The 26,926-nt window shown below is 42.5% G+C and overlaps 2 protein-coding genes across 5 annotated transcripts in view; both read left to right on the top strand.

Annotated features, from left to right (window-relative positions):
- The window catches only part of LOC143767215 (uncharacterized), a 53,519-nt gene extending 49,366 nt beyond the window's left edge, over window positions 1-4,153 (top strand). The window contains exon 7 of one of the 2 annotated variants that reach the window (XM_077255363.1): window positions 1,978-4,153. In XM_077255363.1, the coding sequence (XP_077111478.1) occupies window positions 1,978-3,824 (1,847 nt within the window). In that variant the 3' untranslated portion in view covers window positions 3,825-4,153. The remainder of the gene's footprint in view (window positions 1-1,977) is intronic. The other variant, XM_077255362.1, reaches the window with a different exon arrangement.
- An 18,158-nt stretch (window positions 4,154-22,311) lies between these two features.
- Window positions 22,312-26,926, top strand: part of LOC143767230 (uncharacterized) — a 47,274-nt gene continuing 42,659 nt past the window's right edge. Inside the window, exon 1 of one of the 3 annotated variants that reach the window (XM_077255405.1) lies at window positions 22,312-22,445. The gene's annotated coding sequence lies outside the window, so the exon portion shown is untranslated. The remainder of the gene's footprint in view (window positions 22,446-26,926) is intronic. The other 2 variants (XM_077255406.1, XM_077255404.1) reach the window with 2 other exon arrangements.

A 26,926-nucleotide genomic window follows, 5' to 3' on the forward strand; every position in this document is an offset into this window, starting at 1 on the left:
GCATCTTATAGTCCAAAAAATATGGTACTAAACAAAGTTGACCAAAATCTAGATTTATAACTATCTACCTCAGTAAACTTTGTGTTGGTGTGTGTGTCATATACATTTTTTACATTTTTTTTTAAATTGACGCATGTTTTACTAGTTAATGTTCACATACATTTATATCACACCAATACATCTGTAGTGGCTGCATTTTTGAACGTGTACCTACTTAGCATTATTTGTCTTTTTCTACTGAGAAGGGAAGACAATTTTGTTAAAAAAACAGGAAATTGATTGAAAATATCCAAACATTTCACTATGCATGTCTGTTTTTGTTCACCTGTATACTAGTTAATTTTCACACATGCAACACTAATACAGCAGGATTTTGTAGTTGCTCATTTTTTTTTACCCAGCATGTCTTCTCATGTCATTTTTGAGAAGGGTGAATAATTTAGGTTGAAAAGATGAACTTTTGGCAAATTGTTGTTAAAATATATGGTAAAAGAAATGGTGGCAATTGCAATGAAGAGGGTAGTGTAAAAGAGAAAAGAAAACGTGATGCCACAACTGATGTTGCTGAAGGACGTTGTTTGAATAGCACCTGAAAGCTTTGGTCATGGTTGTATTGGTGGTCAGTTGTTATGCAATGTGAAGCTTTGCATGAAGAATAAAAACAGTGGATATACAAGCAAGAAAAGTCTAGGAACTACAGCTCCTCATAAGCACATGAGGCAACATCACCTACTCATTTGGGAAAAGCACACTGACCAGCTATATGACGAAGGCTCAATCTATCCTCCTACATGTTCTCCTCGCACGTGTATTTTTGGTAGCCAGGCTGCATGCCCAAGTAGTAAGTGGTCGATGTTTTCATTGGCATCATCCATGACTATTGCTTTTCATACTCTTACTCCTCTATTTCTATCTCACTGTCAGGCCTCCGTCCCTGAGTGTGTGACAATGATCCAGGTGTACACTCCCAGTCATTCACATCTGCCAAACTCTGCTCCAGCCCGGTCATGTTGCTGTTGTGCCATCACTGATTTATGACTTGGTGAACCCCGTAGAATTTCGAGAAATGGGGTGTGATCTCAGCCTTGCTGGAAGATGCCTTTATTTCTTACAGTGTCTGCTCTGTGCTCACATGGGTAGGGTTACATGGGCACTCTTCCTCTTGGTATTAAGCTTGAATGTGCTTTGCACCATAGAGCAGTAACTATGGTCATGCCCAGTACATGTCTGTCATGGCTTGCTGAGCAAAGGTTTTGAACAGCAGCGATGCAGTCTTGCAACCATAACCAAGGGTAAAAACAAAATGAGCTGATAGTGTAAATAGATAAGTAAATAAATATTAATAGTACATGTAAATAATTTGTAAATAAGTGATCTACAAAAGAACCAGGGAGGGACAACTATGTTTGCAGAGGACACTGTTGAAAATACTTTTTCAGATTCCCCAGTGCTCCCATATTCAGCCAATGTTTCTATTGGCATGCATGACATATATAAGAATATGAAGGACTTGTTCTCCTTTCTTGTATCCACTATTTAGTTACATTAAAAAAAACTAATTTTTTCTCCAAAACCATGACATGTGTACATGAGAAATCTGCTCCAATGTGCTTTGCTCTGTGCTATAGTGCTTATACCTGTCAGAGAATGTATGAGAAGGAATCACCTAATAAAACTGATTACAGATCCCTTTTATGAGTTTCCTCTGAACACGTAACTGGAAACGATTAATGACAGACACAACGAAACATGAACTGAAAAGATGGCTATAATAGAGATACGTAAATTTGTAAGGACATTACCTGGTGGCCTAACACTATAATCTATCAGTCCATCTTTGTGGTCTATTGTCTTAGTCTGTCAATAATTGAAATGTATTACAGTTTGCATGAAAATGCTATAAAGTATATAATATAAAAAGTAATATCATTCCAATGCAATGTTACTGGAAAATAACATCATTTTTATTCTTGGCAGATCACTGTACCAGGAGCTCTGAGGGACATTTGCTATTCTCAGATTTTTCCGCAGATAATCTTGGTATCGCAATCGATAAGTGTGAAGAACATGTCATTATACCAGATACACCTCAAGATCTCATGAGAAAAAATCTGTCATCTGATCCTTTTCAACAGGTCTTTGTTTCTGCTTCAACAAAGACAAATATGCAAAACAAAAGTCCCAGAAGGGCTGCTGAACATGAAATAGCTGACACAGGGGAGAATCAATTTTCATGTTCAGAATGTGGAAAATGTTTTAATTGGAAAGGAAATCTTGTTACACATCTGAGAATTCATACAGGGGAGAAACCATTTTCATGTTCAGAATGTGGGAAATGTTTTACAGACAAATCATGTCTTGTAACACATCAGAGAATTCACACAGGGGAGAAGCCATTTTCATGTTCAGAATGTGGGAAATGTTTTAAAGACAAATCATGTCTTGTAACACATCAGAGAATTCACACAGGGGAGAAGTCATTTTCATGTTCAGAATGTGGGGAAAGTTTTAAACGGAAAACAAATCTTGTTGCACATCTGAAAAATCACACAAGGGGCAAGCCATTTTCATGTTCAGAATGTGGAAAATGTTTTACAAGCAAATCATGTCTTGTTAAACATCAGATAATGCATACAGGTGAGAAGCCATTTTCATGTTCAGAATGTGGGAAATGTTTTAATTGGAAAGCAAGTCTTGATGTACATCTGAAAAATCACACAGGGGAGAAGCGATTTTCATGTTCAGAATGTGGGAAATGTTTTACACAAAAATCAAACTTTGTTGCACATCAGAAACTTCACACAGGAGAGAAGCCATATTCATGTTCAGAATGTGGGAAATGTTTTACACAAAAATCATACCTCGTCACTCATCAGAGAAGTCATACAGGAGAGAAGCCATTTTCATGTTCAGAATGTGGAAAATGTTATAGTGAGAAATCCATACTTGTTAAACATCAGAGAAGTCACACAGGAGACCAGCCATTTTCTTGTTCAGAATGCGGGAAATGTTTTACACAGAAATCAAATTTAGTTACACATCAGAAAAGTCACACAGGGGAGAAACCATGTTCCTGTTCAGAATGTGGGAAATGTTATAGTGAGAAATCCAAACTTCTGACCCATCAGAGAATTCACACAGGAGAGAAGCCCTTTTTATGTTCAGAGTGTGGGGAATGTTATTGTACAAAATCTGATCTGGCTAAACATCAGAAAGTTCACACAGGGTATAAGCAATTTTCTTGTTCAGAATGTGGAAAATGTTTTAACCGGAAAGCAAATCTTGTTATTCATCATCAGAGAATGCATACAGGGGAGAAGCCTTTTTCATGTTCAGAGTGTGGGAAATGCTGGTATACGAAATTGGATCTTGCTAAGCATCAGAAAGTTCACCTAGGGGATAAGCCATTTTGTTGCTCAGAATGTGGGAAATGTTTTACAGAGAAGTCAAGTCTTGTTCAACATCAGAGAATTCACACAGGGGAGAAGCCATTTTCATGTTCAGAATGTGGGAAATGTTTTACATATAAATCAAGTCTTGTTATACATCAGGTAAGTCACACAGGCAACAGCCCATTTCCATGTTCCGAATGTGGGAAATGTTTTAATCGAAAATCAGGTTTAAATGTGCATCAAAGAATTCACATAGGGCAAATGCCATATTCATGTATAGAATGTGGGAAATGTTTTCCAGTGAAGACAAGCCTTGTTAGACATCAGATAATTCACACAGGGGAGAAGCCATTTTCATGTTCAGAATGTGGGAAATGTTTTAATCAGAAAACAAATCTTGTTACACATCAAAAGTCTCACACGGGAAAGTAGCAATTTTATTTTTATTTTCCTCCAAAGCCAGGCCAGATGACCATATATGTGACATCATCCCCTCAACACCAAAATAGACTAGATACCTCTGGGAACCATTTATACAAAGCAGAGGAGACCCAGTACCACCTTGAAATAATTTTATAGCTTGTTTTTTTGTAATTTAGTAGCCATAGCCAAATCTCACTGCTTCTTTGTAACTGTTCTTTGGAGGACAGTCTCCCAAGCTTTGCAAAATGGAGGAAGGTTTCCAGATCTAGGTCTCTCAACAATTTGTAGATACCCGAGATGGCATGCAAGGGGGATGGGGGGGGGCGACGCCTGTTGTGAATTCTATTTCTTGGCTCCCTCTTGTGTTCTCTAGCGGTATGACACTTGGATTGTCTGTCTCCAGGTTTTTACCCACCTGGGTCGATTGGCCTGGGTGTTCCTATTTAGACTTCCTGGAAACTCAGTATGGTGCCTGGAATCGATGTTACCAGTCTAGTCTTTTGGCTCCTGTCTCCTGCTTTTTGCAAGATAAGCTAAGTCCTGCTTTCTTATTTTTGTTTATCCGCATTTCTGATATTTTGTTCCAGCTAGTTACAATGTGATTCTGATTTTTGCTGGAAGCTCTTGGGGGCTGATATTCTCCCCCTGCACCGTTAGTCGGTGCGGGGGTTCTTGGATTTTCAGCGTGGATATTTTGATAGGGTTTTTTGCTGACCGAATAAGTTCTCTTTCTATTTTCTGCTATTATTTAGTGGGCCTCACTTTGCTAAATCTAGTTCATACTTACGTTTGTCTTTTCTTCTTACCTCACCGTTATTATTTGTTGGGGGCTTGTATTTCATCTTTGGGGTCCCTTCTCTGGAGGCAAGTGAGGTCTTATTTTCTCTGAAAGGGTTAGTTAGTTCTCCGGCTGGTGCGAGACGTCTAGAATCAACGTAGGTACGTTCCCTGGCTACTGTTAGTTGTGTGCTAGGATCAGATATTCGGTCAGCCTAGTTACCACCTCCCTATGAGCTAGTTTTTGTGTTAGCAGACTTAGTTTGTACATTTGAGATCCTCTACCACTAGGATCACAACAGTATTCCAGGCCATTAATGCATTGCTGAAGCAAGATTAAAAGAAAAGAAGTTCTGAGTTTTTTTTTTTTTTTCTTCTTCCCCTTTTTCTCTGAGTGGCTTGAAGCTCTGCTACAGACATGAATGTTCAGACTCTGATTACTAGTGTGGATCAGCTTGCTGCAAGAGTGCAGGGCATTCAGGATTTCGTTACTAGCAGTCCTATGTCAGAGCCTAAGATACCTATTCCTGAACTTTTCTCTGGTGATCGATTTAAATTTAGGAATTTCAGGAATAATTGTAAATTGTTTCTATCTTTGAGACCGCGTTCGTCTGGAGACTCAGCTCAGCAAGTTAAAATTGTTATCTCTTTCTTGCGCGGCGACCCTCAGGATTGGGCTTTTGCATTGGCGCCAGGAGATCCAGCATTGGCAAACATTGATGCGTTTTTTCTGGCGCTCGGTTTACTTTATGAGGAGCCCAATCTTGAAATTCAGGCAGAGAAAGCGTTGCTGGCTATCTCTCAGGACCAGTATGAGGCTGAAGTGTATTGCCAAAAATTTCGGAAATGGTCCGTGCTCACTCAGTGGAATGAGTGTGCTCTGGCCGCAATTTTCAGAAATGGCCTTTCTGAAGCCATTAAGAATGTGATGGTGGGTTTTACCATTCCTACAAGTCTGAGTGATTCTATGGCTTTGGCCATTCAGATAGATCGGCGTTTGCGGGAGCGCAAATCTGCTAATCCTCTGGCAGTGCTGTCTGAACAGGCACCTGACTCAATGTTATGTGATAGAATTCAGACTAGAGCTGAACGAAGAAATCATAGACGTCAGAATGGGTTATGTTTTTACTGTGGTGATTCTACACATGTTATCTCGGCATGCTCTAAACGCCTAACAAAGATGATTAGTCCTGTCACCATTGGTAATTTAAATCCTAAGTTTATTTTGTCTGTAACTCTAATTTGCTCATTGTCTTCCTACCCTGCTATGGCGCTTGTGGATTCAGGTGCTGCCCTGAGCCTTATGGACTTGTCATTTGCCAAGCGCTGTGGTTTTGTCCTGGAGCCTTTAAAAAATTCCATTCCTCTTAGAGGAATTGATGCTACGCCATTGGCAGAGAATATGCCGCAGTATTGGACACAAGTGACCATGTGCATGACTCCTGAACATCGGGAGGTGATTCGTTTTCTTGTTCTGCATAAAATGCATGATTTGGTCGTTTTAGGTCTGCCATGGTTACAGACCCATAATCCAGTCTTAGATTGGAAGGCAATGTCTGTGTCAAGTTGGGGTTGTCAGGGAATTCATTGCGATTCCCCGTCGGTGTCTATTGCTTCTTCTACTCCTTCTGAAGTTCCGGAGTATTTGTTGGACTATCAGGATGTATTTAGTGAGTCCAGGTCCAGTGCCCTTCCTCCGCATAGGGACTGTGACTGCGCTATAGATTTGATTCCTGGTAGTAAATTTCCTAAGGGACGTTTATTTAATTTATCTGTACCTGAACATGCTGCAATGCGTTCTTATATAAAGGAGTCTTTAGAGAAGGGACATATTCGTCCATCCTCTTCCCCTCTTGGTGCGGGATTTTTTTTTTTGTAGCCAAAAAGGACGGGTCTTTGAGACCTTGTATAGACTATCGACTTCTGAATAAAATCACGGTCAAATTTCAGTATCCTTTGCCACTGTTGTCGGACTTGTTTGCTCGGATTAAGGGTGCTAAGTGGTTCACCAAGATAGATCTTCGTGGTGCGTACAACCTTGTGCGCATTAAGCAGGGAGATGAATGGAAAACTGCGTTCAATACGCCCGAAGGTCATTTTGAGTACTTGGTGATGCCTTTTGGGCTCTCTAATGCCCCTTCTGTGTTTCAGTCTTTTATGCATGACATCTTCCGGAAGTATCTAGATGGATTTATGATTGTTTATCTGGATGATATTCTGTTTTTTTCTGATGATTGGGATTCTCATGTAAAGCAAGTCAGGATGGTGTTTCAGGTTTTGCGTGATAATGCTTTGTTCGTGAAAGGCTCAAAGTGTCTCTTTGGAGTGCAGAAGGTTTCCTTTCTGGGTTTCATTTTCTCCCCGTCTACAGTGGAGATGGACCCAGTCAAGGTCCAAGCTATTCATGATTGGACCCAACCTACGTCCGTTAAGAGTCTTCAGAAATTCTTGGGTTTTGCTAATTTCTACCGTCGTTTTATTGCTAATTTCTCTAGCGTTGTGAAACCTTTGATGGATATGACCAAGAAAGGTTCTGATGTGACTAATTGGGCTCCGGCAGCCGTAGAGGCTTTCCGGGAGCTGAAGCGCCGGTTTACTTCGGCGCCTGTTTTGTGCCAGCCTGATGTTTCACTTCCCTTTCAGGTTGAAGTAGACGCTTCTGAGATCGGTGCAGGGGCTGTTTTGTCGCAGAAAGGCTCTGGTTGTTCTGTGATGAGACCTTGTGCTTTTTTTTCTAGGAAGTTTTCGCCTGCGGAGCGGAACTATGATGTGGGTAATCGGGAGTTGTTGGCCATGAAGTGGGCATTTGAGGAGTGGCGTCATTGGCTCGAGGGAGCTAGGCATCGTGTGGTGGTCTTGACTGATCACAAGAATTTGATGTATCTCGAGTCTGCTAAGCGCCTGAATCCTAGACAGGCTCGTTGGTCGTTGTTTTTCTCTCGTTTTGACTTTGTGGTTTCATACCTGCCTGGTTCAAAGAATGTGAAGGCAGATGCTCTTTCTAGGAGTTTTGTGCCTGACTCTCCGGGAGTCTCAGAGCCAGCTGGTATTCTTAAAGAGGGAGTAATTTTGTCGGCCATTTCTCCTGATTTGCGACGTGTGTTGCAGAGATTTCAGGCTGGTAGACCCGACTCTTGCCCACCTGATAGACTGTTTGTTCCTGATAAATGGACCAGCAGAGCTATCTCTGAGGTTCATTCCTCGGTGTTGGCAGGGCATCCTGGGATTTTTGGTACCAGAGATTTGGTGGCTAGGTCCTTTTGGTGGCCTTCCTTGTCGCGGGATGTGCGTTCTTTTGTGCAGTCCTGTGGGATTTGTGCTCGGGCTAAGCCTTGCTGTTCTCGTGCCAGCGGGTTGCTTTTGCCCTTGCCGGTCCCGAAGAGGCCCTGGACACACATTTCCATGGATTTTATTTCAGATCTTCCGGTTTCTCAAGGTATGTCTGTCATCTGGGTGGTGTGTGATCGCTTTTCCAAGATGGTCCATTTGGTGCCCTTGCCTAAGTTGCCTTCCTCTTCCGATCTGGTTCCTTTATTCTTTCAGAACGTGGTTCGTTTGCATGGCATTCCTGAGAATATCGTGTCTGACAGAGGGTCCCAGTTTGTGTCCAGGTTCTGGGGATCTTTTTGTGCTAAGATGGGCATTGATTTATCATTCTCATCTGCCTTTCATCCTCAGACTAATGGCCAAACGGAGCGAACTAATCAGACGCTGGAGGCTTACTTGAGATGTTTTGTTTCTGTGGATCAGGATGATTGGGTGACCTTTTTGCCATTGGCTGAGTTTGCCCTCAATAATCGGGCTAGTTCCGCTACTTTGGTTTCGCCATTTTTCTGCAATTCTGGTTTTCATCCTCGTTTCTCCTCGGGGCATGTTGAATCTTCTGACTGTCCTGGGGTGGATTCCGTGGTGGATAGATTGCAGCGGATTTGGAGTCATGTGGTGGACAACTTGAAATTGTCACAGGAGAAGGCTCAGCGTTTTGCCATCTGCTGCCGCGGTGTGGGTCCCCGACTTCGTGTTGGGGATTTGGTTTGGTTGTCTTCTCGGTATGTCCCTCTTAAGGTTTCCTCTCCTAAGTTTAAGCCTCGCTTTATTGGTCCGTATAGAATTTTGGAAATCCTTAATCCAGTTTCTTTTCGTTTGGATCTTCCGGTGTCATTTGCCATTCACAATGTGTTCCATAGGTCTTTGTTGCGGCGGTATGTTGTGCCTGTGGTTCCTGCGGTTGACCCTCCTGCTCCGGTCTTGGTTGAGGGCGAGTTGGAGTACGTGGTGGAGAAGATCTTAGATTCTCGTCTCTCTAGACGGAGGCTTCAGTATCTGGTCAAATGGAAGGGCTATGGTCAGGAGGATAATTCCTGGGTGGTCGCCTCTGATGTTCATGCGGCCGATTTGGTTCGTGCTTTTCACGCGGCTCATCCTGATCGTCCTGGTGGTCTTGGTGAGGGTTCGGTGTCCCCTCCTTAATGGGGGGGTACTGTTGTGAATTGTATTTCTTGGCTCCCTCTTGTGTTCTCTAGCGGTATGACACTTGGATTGTCTGTCTCCAGGTTTTTACCCACCTGGGTCGTTTGGCCTGGGTGTTCCTATTTAGACTTCCTGGAAACTCAGTATGGTGCCTGGAATCGATGTTACCAGTCTAGTCTTTTGGCTCCTGTCTCCTGCTTTTTGCAAGATAAGCTAAGTCCTGCTTTCTTATTTTTGTTTATCCGCATTTCTGATATTTTGTTCCAGCTAGTTACAATGTGATTCTGATTTTTGCTGGAAGCTCTTGGGGGCTGATATTCTCCCCCTGCACCGTTAGTCGGTGCGGGGGTTCTTGGATTTTCAGCGTGGATATTTTGATAGGGTTTTTTGCTGACCGAATAAGTTCTCTTTCTATTTTCTGCTATTATTTAGTGGGCCTCACTTTGCTAAATCTAGTTCATACTTACGTTTGTCTTTTCTTCTTACCTCACCGTTATTATTTGTTGGGGGCTTGTATTTCATCTTTGGGGTCCCTTCTCTGGAGGCAAGTGAGGTCTTATTTTCTCTGAAAGGGTTAGTTAGTTCTCCGGCTGGTGCGAGACGTCTAGAATCAACGTAGGTACGTTCCCTGGCTACTGTTAGTTGTGTGCTAGGATCAGATATTCGGTCAGCCTAGTTACCACCTCCCTATGAGCTAGTTTTTGTGTTAGCAGACTTAGTTTGTACATTTGAGATCCTCTACCACTAGGATCACAACAGACGCCCAACATTTCAAAAGGAGATAATGGATTGGCGGATCCGAATGACTGTCCAGTGAAGAGTAAAAGTGTTGAGGTTGGACGCATTCAAAATTACGACATCTTATGAGGCCAGTTACCTAGGATAGCAGAAAGGGGTAAGAGTATACCATTCGTTGCTACTTGGTGTATACCTAAGGGCATCTTTTTGGAGCCGGATCAGGAATTTTGGAAGTGCCAGGTGTAAACCTTGAGTGATCAGGTATCAATGGTCCCTTCTGGCCAACCAAAGCACCCCTCGCACTTGGTGTATACAGTATATTGCCTACAGTGTCTGCTTGATGCTGTATGACACAGAAATATTATGAGCCAAAAGGGACCAAGGGAAATGAGGATTACCTTCTTGCCACGAACAGCCGTCTGCTGCCCCCAATTGTCAGGACAATTACACAATTGACCAACAATTAACCAACAATTAACCCCTTCACGACATGCGGCATACATGTATGGTGAATGTTGGGTCTCCCCTCAGATGTGGGCTCTGTTGCTGAGCCCACATCTTTTCAGGCACATTGCAGCTGATTTCAACAGCTGACATGTGCCCCTAACAGCCTCAGGTGGAACCTGTTAAATGCCCCTGCCAATCTCTGACAGCGGCATTTAACGCGATCGAGCCGGAAGTGCGTCACTAATCCCGCCCATTGGCGCCTTTGTCACATGACCGCAGGTCGCCGATGGATTTGGCATGACAAATAGGGACTGCAGGAGACCCCTGTGGTTGTAATAGCCAGATAGCTATGAGCGCTGCCCAGCGGTCGGCACTCATAGCAAGTGAACATTTCTGGTACACAGAGCAGAGCTATGTGCAGCACAAGCGATCGGATGATCGCAGCTTCTAGTCTCCAATGGAGACTATTGAAACAACTGTAAAGTAAAAAAAATATATATAAAAGTTTAAATTACCCCCCACTCAAAATAAAACAAAAAAATACACATCTGGTATTGCTGAGTTCAGAATTGCCCAATGTCAATAAAAAGTATTAATCGCATCAGTAAACGTAAAGTCAAAACGTCAGAATAACATTTTTTGGTCTCTGCAACGGGTGATCAAAACATCGTATCTACACCAAAATGGTATCGGTGCTCAAAAAATAAGCCCTGATCCAGCTCCAGATCCCGAAGACCTGGAGAATCATAATGGCAGGTCAGTTTTAGTATTTGGTGAGCATAGTGAAAAAAACAGCCCAAAAAGCAATTGCTGAATTGCACTTTTTTTCTTTTTTGCAATTTCCCCGTACTTGAAATTTTTTTTCACATTTTCCAGTATACTATATGGTAAAACCAATGGTGTTTTTCAAAAGTACAACTTGTCCCTCAAAATAAGCCCTCACATGGCTATATTGATGGCAAAATAAAAAATGTATGACTCTGGGAAGGGAGCAAAAAGCAAACACAAAAATGGAAATGACACGGAGGTGAAGGGTTTAACGGAGGAGGCTGCAGCTGTTTCCACTAGTCTGATTATTGGGGAACTGATAGTGAGTGTATTGTGTATATATGCAACTGCATGGAATATTTATACCTCGGTGTGGTCACTGCCATCTTCACAATAACCCAAGAAATATTATTAGCTGCCACCACCAATTGTTTACAGGCTTATTGTAAACACCCGTTACAGGTAGCATATGGCTTTGGGTGTGCGGTTTGTAGAGCAAGACAAACAATTATTAAATTTTATATTTAATCCAGAAAGATAGGAAGTGTTTATAAAAAAAAATATACAAGATGATACAAAATAGGAACAAAACAATATGATATATACAATTACATAAAATAAAAAGGATTAATAAAAGAAACTTGCTAACCACTGGTCACAGAAATGGCTCAGAACTTAGGGAAGTGAAGTACTTTGATTGAGAAATGTCCTGTGAAAGCCTTTGCTTTTTACTAGCTCCTAAGTTACACCCATACACCTCTCCATCATGACCTCATGTGAGGCAGATTTGTGGGATGTTCTCAGCTCTTCAGGATTTTATGAAATCCCTAACTCACAAGATATGTTTGCCTCTGAAGCTCCTGGCTTTAGACATTGCTGTCATATTTTTTTAATCATTTTACTGTTCCTAAGACCCCAAATATGTCAGGCATAGCTTCAATTATTCAATTGGAGGGATTGTAGTGGCCCTACACTGATGTGAGTTAATGCGTCACGTACGTCCCTTTGCTACTACTCGGAAAATCTATATCTCATAAATATCGGACTAATACAGAACCCCATATTCCTGTCTGGACAATGGAGAGATTATATATGAGAACTAAGGAAAGGTAGATGAAATTCAGTCTCTTGGAGTATTATGCTCCTTTGAGAGATTATTCAACTAAATGTACAGCCTAAAGGAGGGAGAAGAAGTCAACTTGAGGACATACAGCAAAGAGACTGTGGCAGAGATACTGATGAGCTATGACCAGTAGCGACATGCAGCATGATAAATATATCAGCGACATGCTGCATGATAAATATATCAGTGACAAAACCCGGCGGAAGTCGGGCATAAAGGGTCAATATTCTAAAACTGAAAGTGTGACAGTATGAAATAGTGGGAAAATTGGAATTGGTGCATAACGAGGGCAGAAGTGGAGCAAAAGTAAGATATGAATTAATGTGATAAGTGTCTAGAAAATATAAGCAATGAATATGGCCATCATATTAGTCCCATCATACTTAAAGAATGAGGATAAAGAAAGTAGGAAAGATGAATTGGAAGAAACAATGCATAACTATAAATGATATATTGAGGTTTATTATAATTTAATAATATGAAATAAATGAAGTATGAGGTATTGTCCATGATTTTTATATGAATCCATAGGTAATGATGAGTCACATTTGGGGAACAAAACTATATAACTGTCATATTTAGTCTGTCATATATGAAAAAAAGCATGATATGAGATCAACCAGAGATGTTGTATAGACTCACGTATATAATTCAATAGCATAATGTCTATCACACAATATATCCAGGCATAAAAACAGATGTATTATTAAAAGGACATATTACAAATGCCATATAATGTATGGTATAGCATAAGAAAACATCTACAGTGGCAACCAAAAGTTTAGCTTTTTTTTTTTTTTAACTGATTCCTTCTGTCTGGTTATTGTGAGGCCATTTTCCTGGTGATGAATGGAAAGTGCATGAAGTTGTCATCATGCAAAATCTTCATTTTAACCGAAATGCTTTAGAATATAGGTATGGTAATTTTATTAAAGAAAATTGACTGCCAAAAGATTTGAATATACTATTTATTGATCACAAAATACAGAGTAAATATTGTTGCAATGCCATAACTTAGTATTTTGTAGCATTACTTCTTTCTTTATTTGCTGCACCACACCGATGGGGCATTGAAGCCACTAGGGTATGCAGGACATCCGGAGGGATCTTGCTCCATTTGCAAATCTGCAAACATTTCATCTTTATTGCTCTGGGTATGGGCCCTAACTCGTCACCCTAATCCATCCCAAAGGTGCTCTATAGGGTGTAAATCAGGTGATTTGCTTGACCATTGCAACAGGCGAACATTTTTCTTTGCTATCCAATTTTTGACTAAATTGGATGTGTGCTTAGGATCATTATCTTGCTAGAATTGCCAGTCCCTGCCTTTGGTTTTACCATGTGGCAGCATTACATTCTCCAGTATATCCTTGTACATGGTAGCATTCATATTTGCATCTATTCTTTGCAGAGGGCCAATGGCAGATGCAAAAAAACAGCCCCAAACCATGACATTGCCACCACCATGTTTCACTGTAGGTGTTTAGTATCTTAAATCATTACACTTTCCAATTGGGTAGTATATATAGTGCTTGCCATCACTACCAAACAGAATGATCTTGGATTCATCTGACCACAACACCTTAGACCAATCTGTCTCTTTCCATTTTACATAGTTATTAAGGTTGAAGGAAGACTTTTTAAGTCCATCTAGTTCAACCCATAGCCTAAAATGCCCTAACATGTTGATCCAAGGGAAGGCAAAAAAAAACCATGTGGTAAGAGTAAGCTCCACCATGGGGAAAAAAATTCCTTCCCGACCCCACATTTGGCAATCGGACTAGTTCCCTGGATCAACACCCTATCAAGGAATCTAATATATATACCCTGTAACATTATACTTTTCCAGAAAGGTATCCAGTCCCCTCTTAAATTTAAGTAATGAATCACTCATTACAACATCATACGGCAGAGAGTTCCATAGTCTCACTGCTCTTACAGTAAAGAATCCATGTCTGTTATTATGCTTAAACCTTCTTTCCTCCAGACGTAGAGGATGCCCCCTTGTCCCTGTCACCGGTCTATGATTAAAAAGATCATTAGAAAGGTCTTTGTACTGTCCCCTCATATATTTATACATTAACATAAGATCACCCCTTAGTCTTCGTTTTTCCAAACTAAACAGCCCCAAGTGTAATAACCTATCTTGGTATTGCAGATCCCCCAGTCCTCTAATAACCTTGGTCGCTCTTCTCTGCACCCGCTCCAGTTCAGCTATGTCTTTCTTATACACCGGAGACCAGAACTGTGCACAGTATTCTAAGTGTGGTCGCACTAGTGACTTGTATAGAGGTAAAATTATGTTCTCCTCATGAGCATCTATGCCTCTTTTAATACATCCCATTATTTTATTTGATTTTGTAGCAGCTGCCTGACACTGGCCACTGAATATGAGTTTGTCATCCACCCATACACCCAGGTCTTTTTCATTGACGGTTTTGCCCAAAGTTTTAGAATTAAGCACATAGTTATACATCTTATTACTTCTACCCAAGTGCATGACCTTACATTTATCCCCATTAAAGCTCATTTGCCATTTATCAGCCCAAGCTTCTAGTTTACATAAATCTTCCTGTAATATAAAATTATCCTCCTCTGTATTGATTACCCTGCAGAGTTTAGTGTCATCTGCAAATATTGAAATTCTACTCTGAATGCTCCCTACAAGGCCATTAATAAATATGTTAAAAAGAAGAGGGCCCAATACTGACCCCTGTGGTACCCCACTGCTAACCGCGACCCAGTCCGAGTGTGCTCCATTAATAACCACCCTTTGTTTCCTTTCCCTGAGCCAGCTATCAATCCACCTACACATATTTTCCCCTATCCCCATTATTCTCATTTTATGTAACCTTTTGTGTGGCACCGTATCAAAAGCTTTTGAAAACTCCATATACACTACATCCACTGGGTTCCCTTGGTCCAGTCCGGAACTTACCTCTTCATAGAAGCTGATCAAATTAGTCTGTCATGAACGGTCCCTAGTAAACCCGTGCTGATACTGGGTCATGAGGTTATTCCTCTTCAGATACTCCAGTATAGCATCCCTTAGAATGCCCTTCAGGATATTACCCACAGTAGAGGTTAAACTTACTGGCCTATAATTTCCGAGTTCAGTTTTTGTCCCCTTTTTGATTATTGGCACCACATTTGCTATACGCCAGTCCTGTGGTACAGACCCTGTTATTATGGACTCTTTAAAGATTAAAAATAATGGTCTATCAATGACTGTACTTAATTGCTGCAGTATTCGGGGGTGTATCCCAATCCGGGCCCGGAGATTTGTCAATTTTTGTGATTTTTAGACGCCGCCGTACTTCCTGCTGGGTTAAGCAGGTAACATTTAATTGGGAATTTTTATCACTAGTCAGATTGGCTGCCATGGGATTTTCTTTTGTAAATACTGATGAAAAAACATCATTTAGCAGAATGGCTTTTTCCTCATCCTCATCCAGCATTTCCCCCAGACTATTTTTAAGGGGGCCAACACTATCATTTTTTAGTTTCTTACTATTTATGTAGTTAAAGAATATTTTGGGATTATTTTTGCTCTCTCTGGCAATGAGTCTCTCTGTCTCAATCTTTGCTGCCTTGATTTGCTTTTTACAGAATTTATTAAATTTCTTGTATTTATTTAATGCCTCCTCACTACCTACTTCCTTTAATTCTCTAAATGCTTTCTTTTTGTCCCTTATTGCGCCCCTTACAGCTCTATTTAGCCATATTGGTTTCCTCCTATTTCTAGTATGTTTATTCCCATACGGTATATACTGTGCACAGGTCCTATCCAGGATGCTACTAAAAACGTCTCCCATTTTCTTTGTGTACTTTTATGTCTCAGGATATCGTCCCAATTAATTGCACCAAGATCCTCTCTCATCCGTTGGAAATTTGCCCTCCTGAAGTTTAGTGTCCTTGTCACCCCTCTACTACACATCTTATTAAAGGAGACATGAAAACTTATTATTTTGTGATCACTATTCCCCCAAGTGACCCCCAACCCTTATATTTGATATGCGGTCTGGCCTGTTGGTTAATATTAGGTCTAGCAGTGCCCCCCTTCTTGTTGGGTCCTGAACCAGTTGTGAAAGGTAATTGTCTCTCATAGTTGTCAAAAACTGATTACCTTTACTGGAACTGCAGGTTTCTGTTCCCCAATCTATTTCAGGGTAGTTGAAGTCCCCCATAATAATGACTTCTCCTTGAGTCGCAGCTTCATCTATTTTCTTTACGAGGATATTCTCCATTGCTTCCATTATTTTTGGAGATTTATAACAAACCCCTATCAGTAATTTATTATTTTTTCCCCCTCCCCTTATCTCCACCCACAGGGACTCTATATTTTCATTAGATTCACCTATATTATCACGCAAAATGGGTTTTAAGGTCGATTTTGGCCGTGTTCTTTGGCAAACTCAAGTTGGACCTTCCAGTTCTTTGCTGAGATGAAAGGCTTCTTCACTGGAACTCGTGTATTCAACCCTATTGCTCTTAGCTGTCGCACCACAGTTTGGCAACTCACTTTGACCCCATATTCTTCGCTCATTTTGTGCGAAATCTGTATGACACTTTTATGGACATCAGATACTGACTTTTTCTTAATGTGATCAACTTTAGAGGAAGTATTCCGTGGTTGTCCACTTTTAGGTTTGTCAGCTGTTCCATAACCTTTTTCTTTCTTTATTATACATGACATTGGACACTGAGAGCAGTAGAATTCCATAGCTACGTCTTTTTGGCTTATGCCTGACTGCACTCTCAGAATAATACGCTTCCTGACATCTGGTGATAATTGGTCTTTGCCATGTTTTAAATGAAAAACAAACAAAAATTTTAGGCAAAATTCCACTGCCCATGGCAAAATATGCAAAACATTGGGCCCGGCAAATGCTAAAAACTAACACTAAGGGGTAAAACAATGTAAACACAAATTTCTTCTTTATAGCTGTGTTAGAAGAGGGATTTCTAACCTACTATGGTGTTCTCTTTCTTACGTACCCAAGCTATGAAGCAATAATCAGAGAGACAGACTGCTCGTTGTCTTTCCAAATAGTCTCTGTTTAATGGGGGGAGTTAGGTGTTCTTTTATAGTACAAGATCAAAGGGAAATGAGGCATTACATAATAATCTGGCAGAAATATGAGTTGTACAATGGGTTGTCAAACACATCATGGGATATGAGATAAATTACATGAGAAAATGTGGGGGTACTTCCAGCATGTCAATGTGTTCTGGTTCAAAAGTTAAAGTTCTCAAGAGAATCTGGCTGAAGAAATAGAAATTTTAGTTGATTACAGACCATATTGAAAACAACAACATGTCTTTGACAATTTCTGGGAATTGTAGGAACTGACCATTGGCCATAAGAATATCGGAATGTAGTCAGATGATAACTGAGAACATAGGTCGATCTTCCATAATACTATTTTCTTCTATTTTATTCAGAATAGAAATTAACCACTTCTTTCACAGCTGACAACCATTTGCTTCTGGTTTACTAAATTCACCAGGAAAATGGCATCACAACAACCAGACAGAAGTAATCACACTTTAAAAAAAAAAATATGACATTTGGTTAGTCATGTATATGAATAAACAGCACGTTGTCTCTCATGAATCATGTGTATGCATAAATAACATGTTGTCTAGTATATCTTGACATACAGAAACCTTGTGGCTAGGTCCAAGTGATATGACAGGTAAATAATTATGTCCAATTATTTAAAGAATCTGTAAAAATGATAAAGAAACGTGTTCAAGATAGAGGTTGAGGCCCATCAGGGAAACAGTCTGAAGTTGTGACCATATTTAGATGTATAATACAATTACATTTTAAAACATTTGAGCATTACCTACAGTTTAGCAATGGAAAAGTACCATGTTGTACATATGGAATGCATGATTGGCGCAATTTTGGTCCTCAAAGAACCTATATCTTAACTGACCAATGTGTTGCAGAGATTTTTACACTTGTAACATATTTAAAAAATTACTTTAAAATCAGGTATTCATGGATAAGATATAGTAAGTTTACCCAATAGATAATGTATCTTCTGTAAGAGTGGATGATATGTATCACTACTAACCATAAGATCTGTCCTTTTAAATTGTGATCAAAGTAAGTAGTTTTGTTGTCTGAGGATGATTACTGCTATATAGTAAGACTATTAAGGTCAATGGATTTTCTATAGCTAATTTCAGACTGTTAATATGTAGAGTGAATTTCAAATCCGGGTCAGAATTGATAAGAGTAAAAACAAATGTGTGGAAGGTCTGTATATCTCCATCCCAAACACAAAATGATGACAATATAATGTATGCAAATAGCCATAGTCCTCCATACAGTATAATGCATCCCATAGTTGTCCATAGAGTATAATGCACACGCCATAGTCCTCCATATAGTATAATGCACATGCCATAGTCCTCCATACAGTGTAATGCACTCTCCATAGTCCTTCATACAGTATAATGCAGCAGACCCCCATACTCCTCCATAAAGTATAATGCAGCCCCCATAGAGTATAATGGACTCTCCATAGTTCTCCGGTATTATGGCACGACAATATAATCATTAATTAGAAATAAATAAATACAATACTCCTCTTGCCATTCCCCCACTGCTCCAATTCCCAGAGCATCTCCTCAGCAACTCCACTGCCCGACACAGCATGCCACTATGAAATGACGTCATCGCACCCACTGGCTGAGACAACAGACACTGAGGATGTGATACAGTTTGTTATGGTAAATATTAGATATACTTATACAGTGCCTTTCGAAAGTATTCGGCCCTTTTCAACCTTTTCCCACATATCGTGCTTCAAACATAAAGATATAAAACATAAATTTTTGGTGAAGAATCAATAAGTGGAACCCAATTGTGAAGTTGAACGAAATTTATTGGTTATTTTAAATTTTTGTGGAAATTCAAAAACTGAAAAGTGGGGCGTGCAATATTATTCGGCCCCTTTAACTTAATACTTTGTTGCGCCACCTTTTGCTGCGATTACACAGCTGCAAGTCGCTTGGGGTATGTCTCTACCAGTTTTGTACATCGAGAGACTGAAATTCTTGCCCATTCTTCCTTGGCAAACAGCTCGAGCTCAGTGAGTAGTATAAAGGAGAATTGAGAGTCAAAACTAGCCAATGTAAATTTACAATCAATTGAATTTTATTTCAAAGAATCAAATACATAAAAATACCATCAATTAATGAATAATAAATAACAACTAGCAACTACATCCTAAGTACATCAAAGAAGCTTTCCAGGACATGACGGGACACAAATAGATCGCAATAAATACTACTCCCCAGTCATATACATATCAATGAATGCTATTTCACATATGGGACCTGCTAGCAGTGGCAAGCGGTGGTTTAAACCCAGTAGTCTGCTATAAAGTGCATTATCCGAGGGAAATGACCACACATCATGAAACCGTCATTATAAATATAAAGAACAAACATAGTTAAATGGATTTACCCATGTGTGTGCAAGCGTCCCGCGTAGATCCTGGATCGCAAAACCCCAACGCGCGTTTCGCGTGCAAATCTCGTCGCTTCCTCAGGGGGCGCCCCCTGAGGAAGCGACGAGATTTGCACGCGAAACGCGCGTTGGGGTTTTGCGATCCAGGATCTACGCGGGACGCTTGCACACACATGGGTAAATCCATTTAACTATGTTTGTTCTTTATATTTATAATGACGGTTTCATGATGTGTGGTCATTTCCCTCGGATAATGCACTTTATAGCAGACTACTGGGTTTAAACCACCGCTTGCCACTGCTAGCAGGTCCCATATGTGAAATAGCATTCATTGATATGTATATGACTGGGGAGTAGTATTTATTGCGATCTATTTGTGTCCCGTCATGTCCTGGAAAGCTTCTTTGATGTACTTAGGATGTAGTTGCTAGTTGTTATTTATTATTCATTAATTGATGGTATTTTTATGTATTTGATTCTTTGAAATAAAATTCAATTGATTGTAAATTTACATTGGCTAGTTTTGACTCTCAATTCTCCTTTATACTACTATTTGTATGAAGAGTCGCCATTTGTGTGTTACCTATAACTGACGTCTTATTCTTTCGAGCTCAGTGAGGTTTGATGGAGATCGTTTGTGAACAGCAGTGTTCAGTTCATTCCACAAATTCTCGATTGGATTGAGGTCTGGACTTTGACTTGGCCATTCTAACACCTGGATACGTTTATTTGTGAACCATTCCATTGTAGATTTTGCTTTATGTTTGGGATCATTGTCTTGGAAGACAAATCTCCGTCCCAGACTCAGGTATTTGATAACTTTGTATTTAGTATTCATTTTGAGTGTTATTCATTAAAGCAATAACAAGGTATTATCTCTGATATAGAGGTGTCTGTGTGTTAAGTTTTCTTTGTTACAGAAGGTATAGTTAATTGGGTAGAGCTAGTTTCAAGGTCTTCTACAGAATCCATAATTTACAACATTGTTATTCCCAATTAAAATACTTTACACAATTAAAATATTTTCTTTCTTAAGTAAAGTAAAGCCATACCCCTTTCTTTTGTGAGTGTAATAAAATACTTGTTACTTGGGATCTGAAGACAGCCGGCTGTGTGTTATTTTCTTATCTCCGATGCATCGTATTTATTTAATTTGAACCAATAATGATTGGAGATCGTTTGCATCTTGACCCAAATTAGCTCTCCTTGGAAGGGGCTACCTTGACAAGTTGAATGTGAGATGTCGCATGGGAGTTCCCGGAGCCGGGCCCGGTCCGGACCCCCTGACTAACTGGTCTCATAGCAGCACATAGTGCTGTTAGTGGCTTGCCACTGGCTAGGGGCCCTTGGGGAGTGGGGGCCCTGGGGAAATGTCCAGTTTGTCTAGCCCTAATGCCAACCCTGATCAAGGGGTGAGGTGGAGGCTCCGGAATTGGGCTCAGGGGTCTTCCCCATCCCTCAAACACAAGAGCCTGACAGCACTCACTAGAGGTCTTCTTCACTACTGTGTAATCCTGGAGTATCCCATATCATAGGGACCTGAATGGGGAGAAGATGACAATGTAACATCATAAAGATCCCATGTAAGAAATCTCCGGAGCTGTTACCGGCGTCACATGATCACTACATCCAGTCATGGCCCGTCCTGCCCCCAGTATAACACACAGTCCAATTACAGTCACATACAGGGATTTATCACAGGCTCAGCACTGAGGGGGTTAATGTCCCCTGCGCCCAGTAATGGGGAATTTCCAGCACCTACCTCCACCTGCAGAGCTGCACACCACATATATGGCTGCTCTGTGGGCACAGGCATAGCTCCCAATCATCTCTGATCTTGTGGGCTTTTCCTGATTTGAGGGAGCTGTTCTGTTTTCCGGGTGGCCAAAGCTGCATCCTGACTTCCACTCTGTGCAGTGTCTTCTCCCCTGCCATCTCCATTGCTCCACAGCTCATACCCAGGCCTGGGGCCAGCATTTCTCTACTCTGCACATTCTTACATTCATTTAAATAATTATTTTTGTTTCTTGAGATCTGATCTCACCAGGATTGGACCGGAGCGCTCAGCTACATAGAAATACATGCAGCCGCACACTCCAGTCCCGAGAGCCGGCGGCTGTGCCGCGTATTGAGATGCGAGATTCGAGCGAGTTTCTCGCAAGTGTGATCCTGTCCTTACAGGTAGTCTGAACTGGTGCATTGCATTTCTACGTACCTGTATCCTAGAGGGAAAATAAAGATCACATTTTTTTCTTCCTATAAAATTAATAGACTTTAAAAAAAATTGTTAATAAACATCACATCAGCAAATAACAGACATATATTGATGTCCCTGAAATTGTAATAACCCAAACAACACAGTGGACAGATTATGTATTGTGATAAAAAAAATGGTGTGACTCATATTTTTTTTCCATTTAAACCCATAAAAATTTGATAGAAATGTAACGACGCTAAGGCCGTGCACGTAGTTGTCCACACAACGTAATCACAACTGTGTTTGGTTATTACGGTTTTGCTGCATTTTTTATGGCTTTTCCCCTTTGATTTGTTTTTGGTGCAGATTCAAAGTAGAATTTTTAAAGCTTATTTTCTTCTGCTGCTTGGCTGTGCAGAAATTCTTTGTCCGCTGCTGAGCTGAGTTTCCTTCTTTCTTTTCTGTGAACCTTTGGAGCTCTGCTTCCAGGACCTGTGATGATGTCACAGTCATGTGATCAGTCACATGGGGGGAGGAGCAGGATGGGGGCTTGTAGGAAGTGAAGGGAGTTCTGTGTAGGAAGAGGCAACATGTAAGAGCTGAAGAGAGAAGTCTGCACTGGTGAGCGGTAATGGGGGAGCAGGGACTGTGTGATAGAGGGGACAGGACTCAGTCCTGGGGGGCACCGGGACTCTGCACATTAGGGTACAGCCGGCTCCACATGTAAGAGCTGGGGGAGAAGTCTGCACTGGTGAGCGGTAATGGGGGAGCAGGGACTGTGTGATAGAGGGGACAGGACTCAGTCCTGGGGGGCACCGGGACTCTGCACATTAGGGTACAGCCGGCTCCACATGTAAGAGCTGAAGGGAGAAGTCTGCACTGGTGAGCGGTAATGGGGGAGCAGGGACTGTGTGATAGAGGGGACAGGACTCAGTCCTGGGGGGCACCGGGACTCTGCACATTAGGGTACAGCCGGCTCCACATGTAAGAGCTGAAGGGAGAAGTCTGCACTGGTGAGCGGTAATGGGGGAGCAGGGACTGTGTGATAGAGGGGACAGGACTCAGTCCTGGGGGGCACCGGGACTCTGCACATTAGGGTACAGCCGGCTCCACATGTAAGAGCTGAAGGGAGAAGTCTGTACTGGTGAGCGGTAATGGGGGAGCAGGGACTGTGTGATAGAGGGGACAGGACTCAGTCCTGGGGGGCACCGGGACTCTGCACATTAGGGTACAGCCGGCTCCACATGTAAGAGCTGGGGGAGAAGTCTGCACTGGTGAGTGGTAATGGGGGAGCAGGGACTGTGTGATAGAGGGGACAGGACTCAGTCCTGGGGGGCACCGGGACTCTGCACATTAGGGTACAGCCGGCTCCACATGTAAGAGCTGAAGGGAGAAGTCTGCACTGGTGAGCGGTAATGGGGGAGCAGGGACTGTGTGATAGAGGGGACAGGACTCAGTCCTGGGGGGCACCGGGACTCTGCACATTAGGGTACAGCCGGCTCCACATGTAAGAGCTGAGGGGAGAAGTCTGCACTGGTGAGCGGTAATGGGGGGCAGGGACTGTGTGATAGAGGGGACAGGACTCCGTCCTGGGGGGGCACCGGGACTCTGCACATTAGGGTACAGCCGGCTCCACATGTAAGAGCTGAAGGGAGAAGTCTGCACTGGTGAGCGGTAATGGGGGAGCAGGGACTGTGTGATAGAGGGGACAGGACTCAGTCCTGGGGGGCCTAAGGACTGCACATTAGGGTGCAGCGGTATTCACATGAAAAAGCCAAATCCCAGTGGAGAAAGTCACCAGATCCTATCACCCACTAGGATTCAGCCACTGCCATATATCTCTTTTTGTTAAAATTAGATGTTTTTACTGAAAACATTTCATATAGAAAAAAATACAGAAAGAAAGAATATCACAGGTCCCCAATCCCTCCCACCTCAACAAATTACAACAACATGTAACAAAGTGCAACATGAACAGAAAGCTCATGGTTCAGTAAAAGATACATTTTCTGGATAATAAAATTTAGGATGACATAGGGCTGAGTGAATTTAGACAAATTTAGAGCATTTCTTTTAAATTAATGCTTCTTTCCAAATTTGACAGCCGGTTAATGTTGTTTATAAATTCTGGGATAGTGGGAGTCTGATTAGATATCTAATTGTAACAAAACACTCCGGGATCGCCTTTGCTGGGGTCAAAGGTCACGTGGTTTGTGCATTAAACTCTGAGGCGACAGCAGGTTTCCAGGTAGACTGACCTCAGGTCAGGTTTATTAAAGTGAAAGCAAATACAGAAAACAAATCATAAAAATAAATCCTTGCCTGTCCGGCACTTACTAAACAAACACGTTCCTATCTAACAACTGGGGGGCTACTCCCACCCAGCAAACATAACACAGGTCATGAGCACAGCTCTTACTCACATGTGTCTCACACAGACAGACATTCTGTGTGCCCCAGGCTGACACCTGAAACCTCCAGCTGGTCAGCCTTTATTCCTGCAGTTATTAACCCCTCGGTATCCTGAAGATACTGAGCGGCCTAATTCACATAGGACAAATACCTGGGCGAGATATACCTGCCCCCGACTACCAGGCCGACATGACTCTTACATATCCTCCCCCCCTGCTCAGACCACTCCGGTCGAGCAAAGACACTCCTGAAACAGTGCACTCGGGACAGGGCATCAGCATTCCCCATCTGTACCCCGGGGCGGTGCTCCACCGTGAACGAGTAAGCCTGCAGGGCAAGGAACCACCGGGTTACCCGACTATTATGGTCCTTGTGGAGGTGCATCCATTTGAGAGGGGCATGGTCCGTGACCAGCCTAAACTTCCTACCTGCCAGGTAATATTTGAGGGAGTCGAGAGCCCATTTGATGGTTAGGCACTCTTTTTCAACCACGGCATACCTCTGCTCATGCACATTCAGTTTCCGACTGAGGTAGAGGACCGGGTGTTCGACTCCGTCCCTGACCTGGGAAAGTACAGCTCCAATACCAGTATCAGAAGCATCCGTTTGCACCACAAACTCGCTGCTGAAATCAGGAGTCACTAGTACGGGCTGAGAGCACAAAGCCCGTTTCAGACTGTGGAAGGCCTCTTCAGCCGCTGAGGTCCATTTTACCATGACGGAATCCCTCCCTTTGGTAAGATCTGTCAAGGGGGTAGCCATGGCCGCAAAGTTGGGTATGAACCGGCGATAATAGCCGGCAATGCCCAGGAAAGCTTGAACTTGTTTCTTGTTCACTGGTTGCGGCCAGCCCTGAATTGCCTGTATTTTGTCGATCTGGGGTTTAACCACTCCTCTGCCAATCACATAGCCCAAGTATCGGGCTTCTTCAAGGCCGATGTGACATTTCTTGGGATTCGCCGTTAAGCCTGCGTCTCTCAGGTCATCAATCACCGCCTTTACCTTCCGGAGGTGAGCTTCCCAGTCCACGCTGTAAATTATGATGTCGTCTAGGTAGGCAGAGGCGTACTGCCTGTGGGGCCTCAAGACTCGATCCATCAATCTCTGGAACGTTGCTGGGGCTCCGTGAAGTCCAAACGGCATGTAGATATACTGGAACAGCCCTTCCGGTGTAGCAAATGCCGTCTTCTCTCTGGCCGCCTCGGCCAGAGGGATCTGCCAGTACCCCTTTGTTAGATCCAGGGTCGTAATATATCGGGCTTTACCCAGCCGGTCGATCAACTCATCGACCCGGGGCATAGGGTAGGCATCAAATTTAGAAACCGCATTCAGTTTCCTAAAGTCATTGCAAAATCGTATAGAGCCATCTGGCTTAGGTATCAACACGATTGGACTGGACCAGGCACTGTGCGACTCTTCAATGACTCCTAAGTCCAACATTGCCTTCACCTCCCGGGAGACGGCTTCACGGCGTGCTTCCGGAATCCGGTATGGCTTCACATGAACTGTGACACCAGGCTCGGTGACAATCTCATGTTTCACTAGCCTAGTCTGGCCAGGTTTTTCCGAGAAAAACTGTTGGTTCTGTAACAAAAACTGCTTAACCTCAGATTTTTGTCGTTCAGAGAGAGTCTCGGCAATCGGCACCTCCGGTATGGTAGGTGAGCAAACCGGACGGGGCAGATCCGCTGTTAGGGCAGTGCGGTCTTTCCAGGGTTTTATCAGATTCACATGATAAATCTGTTCTGGTTTTCTCTTACCAGGCTGGTGCACTTTATAGTTCACTTCTCCAACTCGTTCCATGACCTCAAAGGGGCCCTGCCATTTTGCCAGAAATTTACTATCCACCGTAGGGATTAGGATCAACACCCTATCCCCGGGTGCAAACGTACGGACCTTGGCGCCTCTATCATAACTTTGCCTTTGGGCTCCCTGGGCCTGTAACATATGTTCCCTAACAAGGGGCATGACAGCAGCAATCCGGTCCTGCATTTGCGTTACATGGTCTATCACCGTTTTAAAGGGAGTGACTTGACCTTCCCAGGTTTCTTTTGCGACGTCCAACAGTCCACGGGGACGACGGGCATATAATAGCTCGAAAGGCGAGAATCCTGTGGAAGACTGGGGAACTTCCCTAATGGCAAACAGCAAATAGGGTAACAAGTAATCCCAGTTCTTCCCATCTTTGTCGATCGCCTTCCGGAGCATCTGTTTTAAGGTTTTATTGAACCGCTCAACCAGGCCATCTGTTTGAGGGTGATAGACAGACGTACGCAACTGGTCTATTTGCAAGAGTCTGCAGACCTCCTTCATCACCCTTGACATAAAAGGAGTCCCCTGGTCGGTGAGTATCTGTTTTGGAATTCCCACCCGACTAAACACTTGTACCAACTCTTTGGCGATCGTTTTGGTAGCAGTGTTATGCAAAGGGATGGCTTCTGGGTAACGAGTGGCATAGTCCATGATGACGAGGATATGTTGGTGCCCACGTGCGGACCGGGGAAGGGGCCCAACCAGATCCATCCCAATTCTCTCAAAAGGCACTCCAATGATAGGGAGGGGTACCAAAGGGCTACAGAACCGAGGTTTAGGTGCCGAGACTTGGCACTCTGGACAGGACTCACAATAGCTACGCACATCATTGTGTATTCCAGGCCACACAAAACAATGCAATATCCTCTCTATGGTTT

This window comes from Ranitomeya variabilis, chromosome 4 (genome assembly GCF_051348905.1).
Source record: "Ranitomeya variabilis isolate aRanVar5 chromosome 4, aRanVar5.hap1, whole genome shotgun sequence".
In the NCBI taxonomy this organism is placed as follows: domain Eukaryota; kingdom Metazoa; phylum Chordata; class Amphibia; order Anura; family Dendrobatidae; genus Ranitomeya; species Ranitomeya variabilis.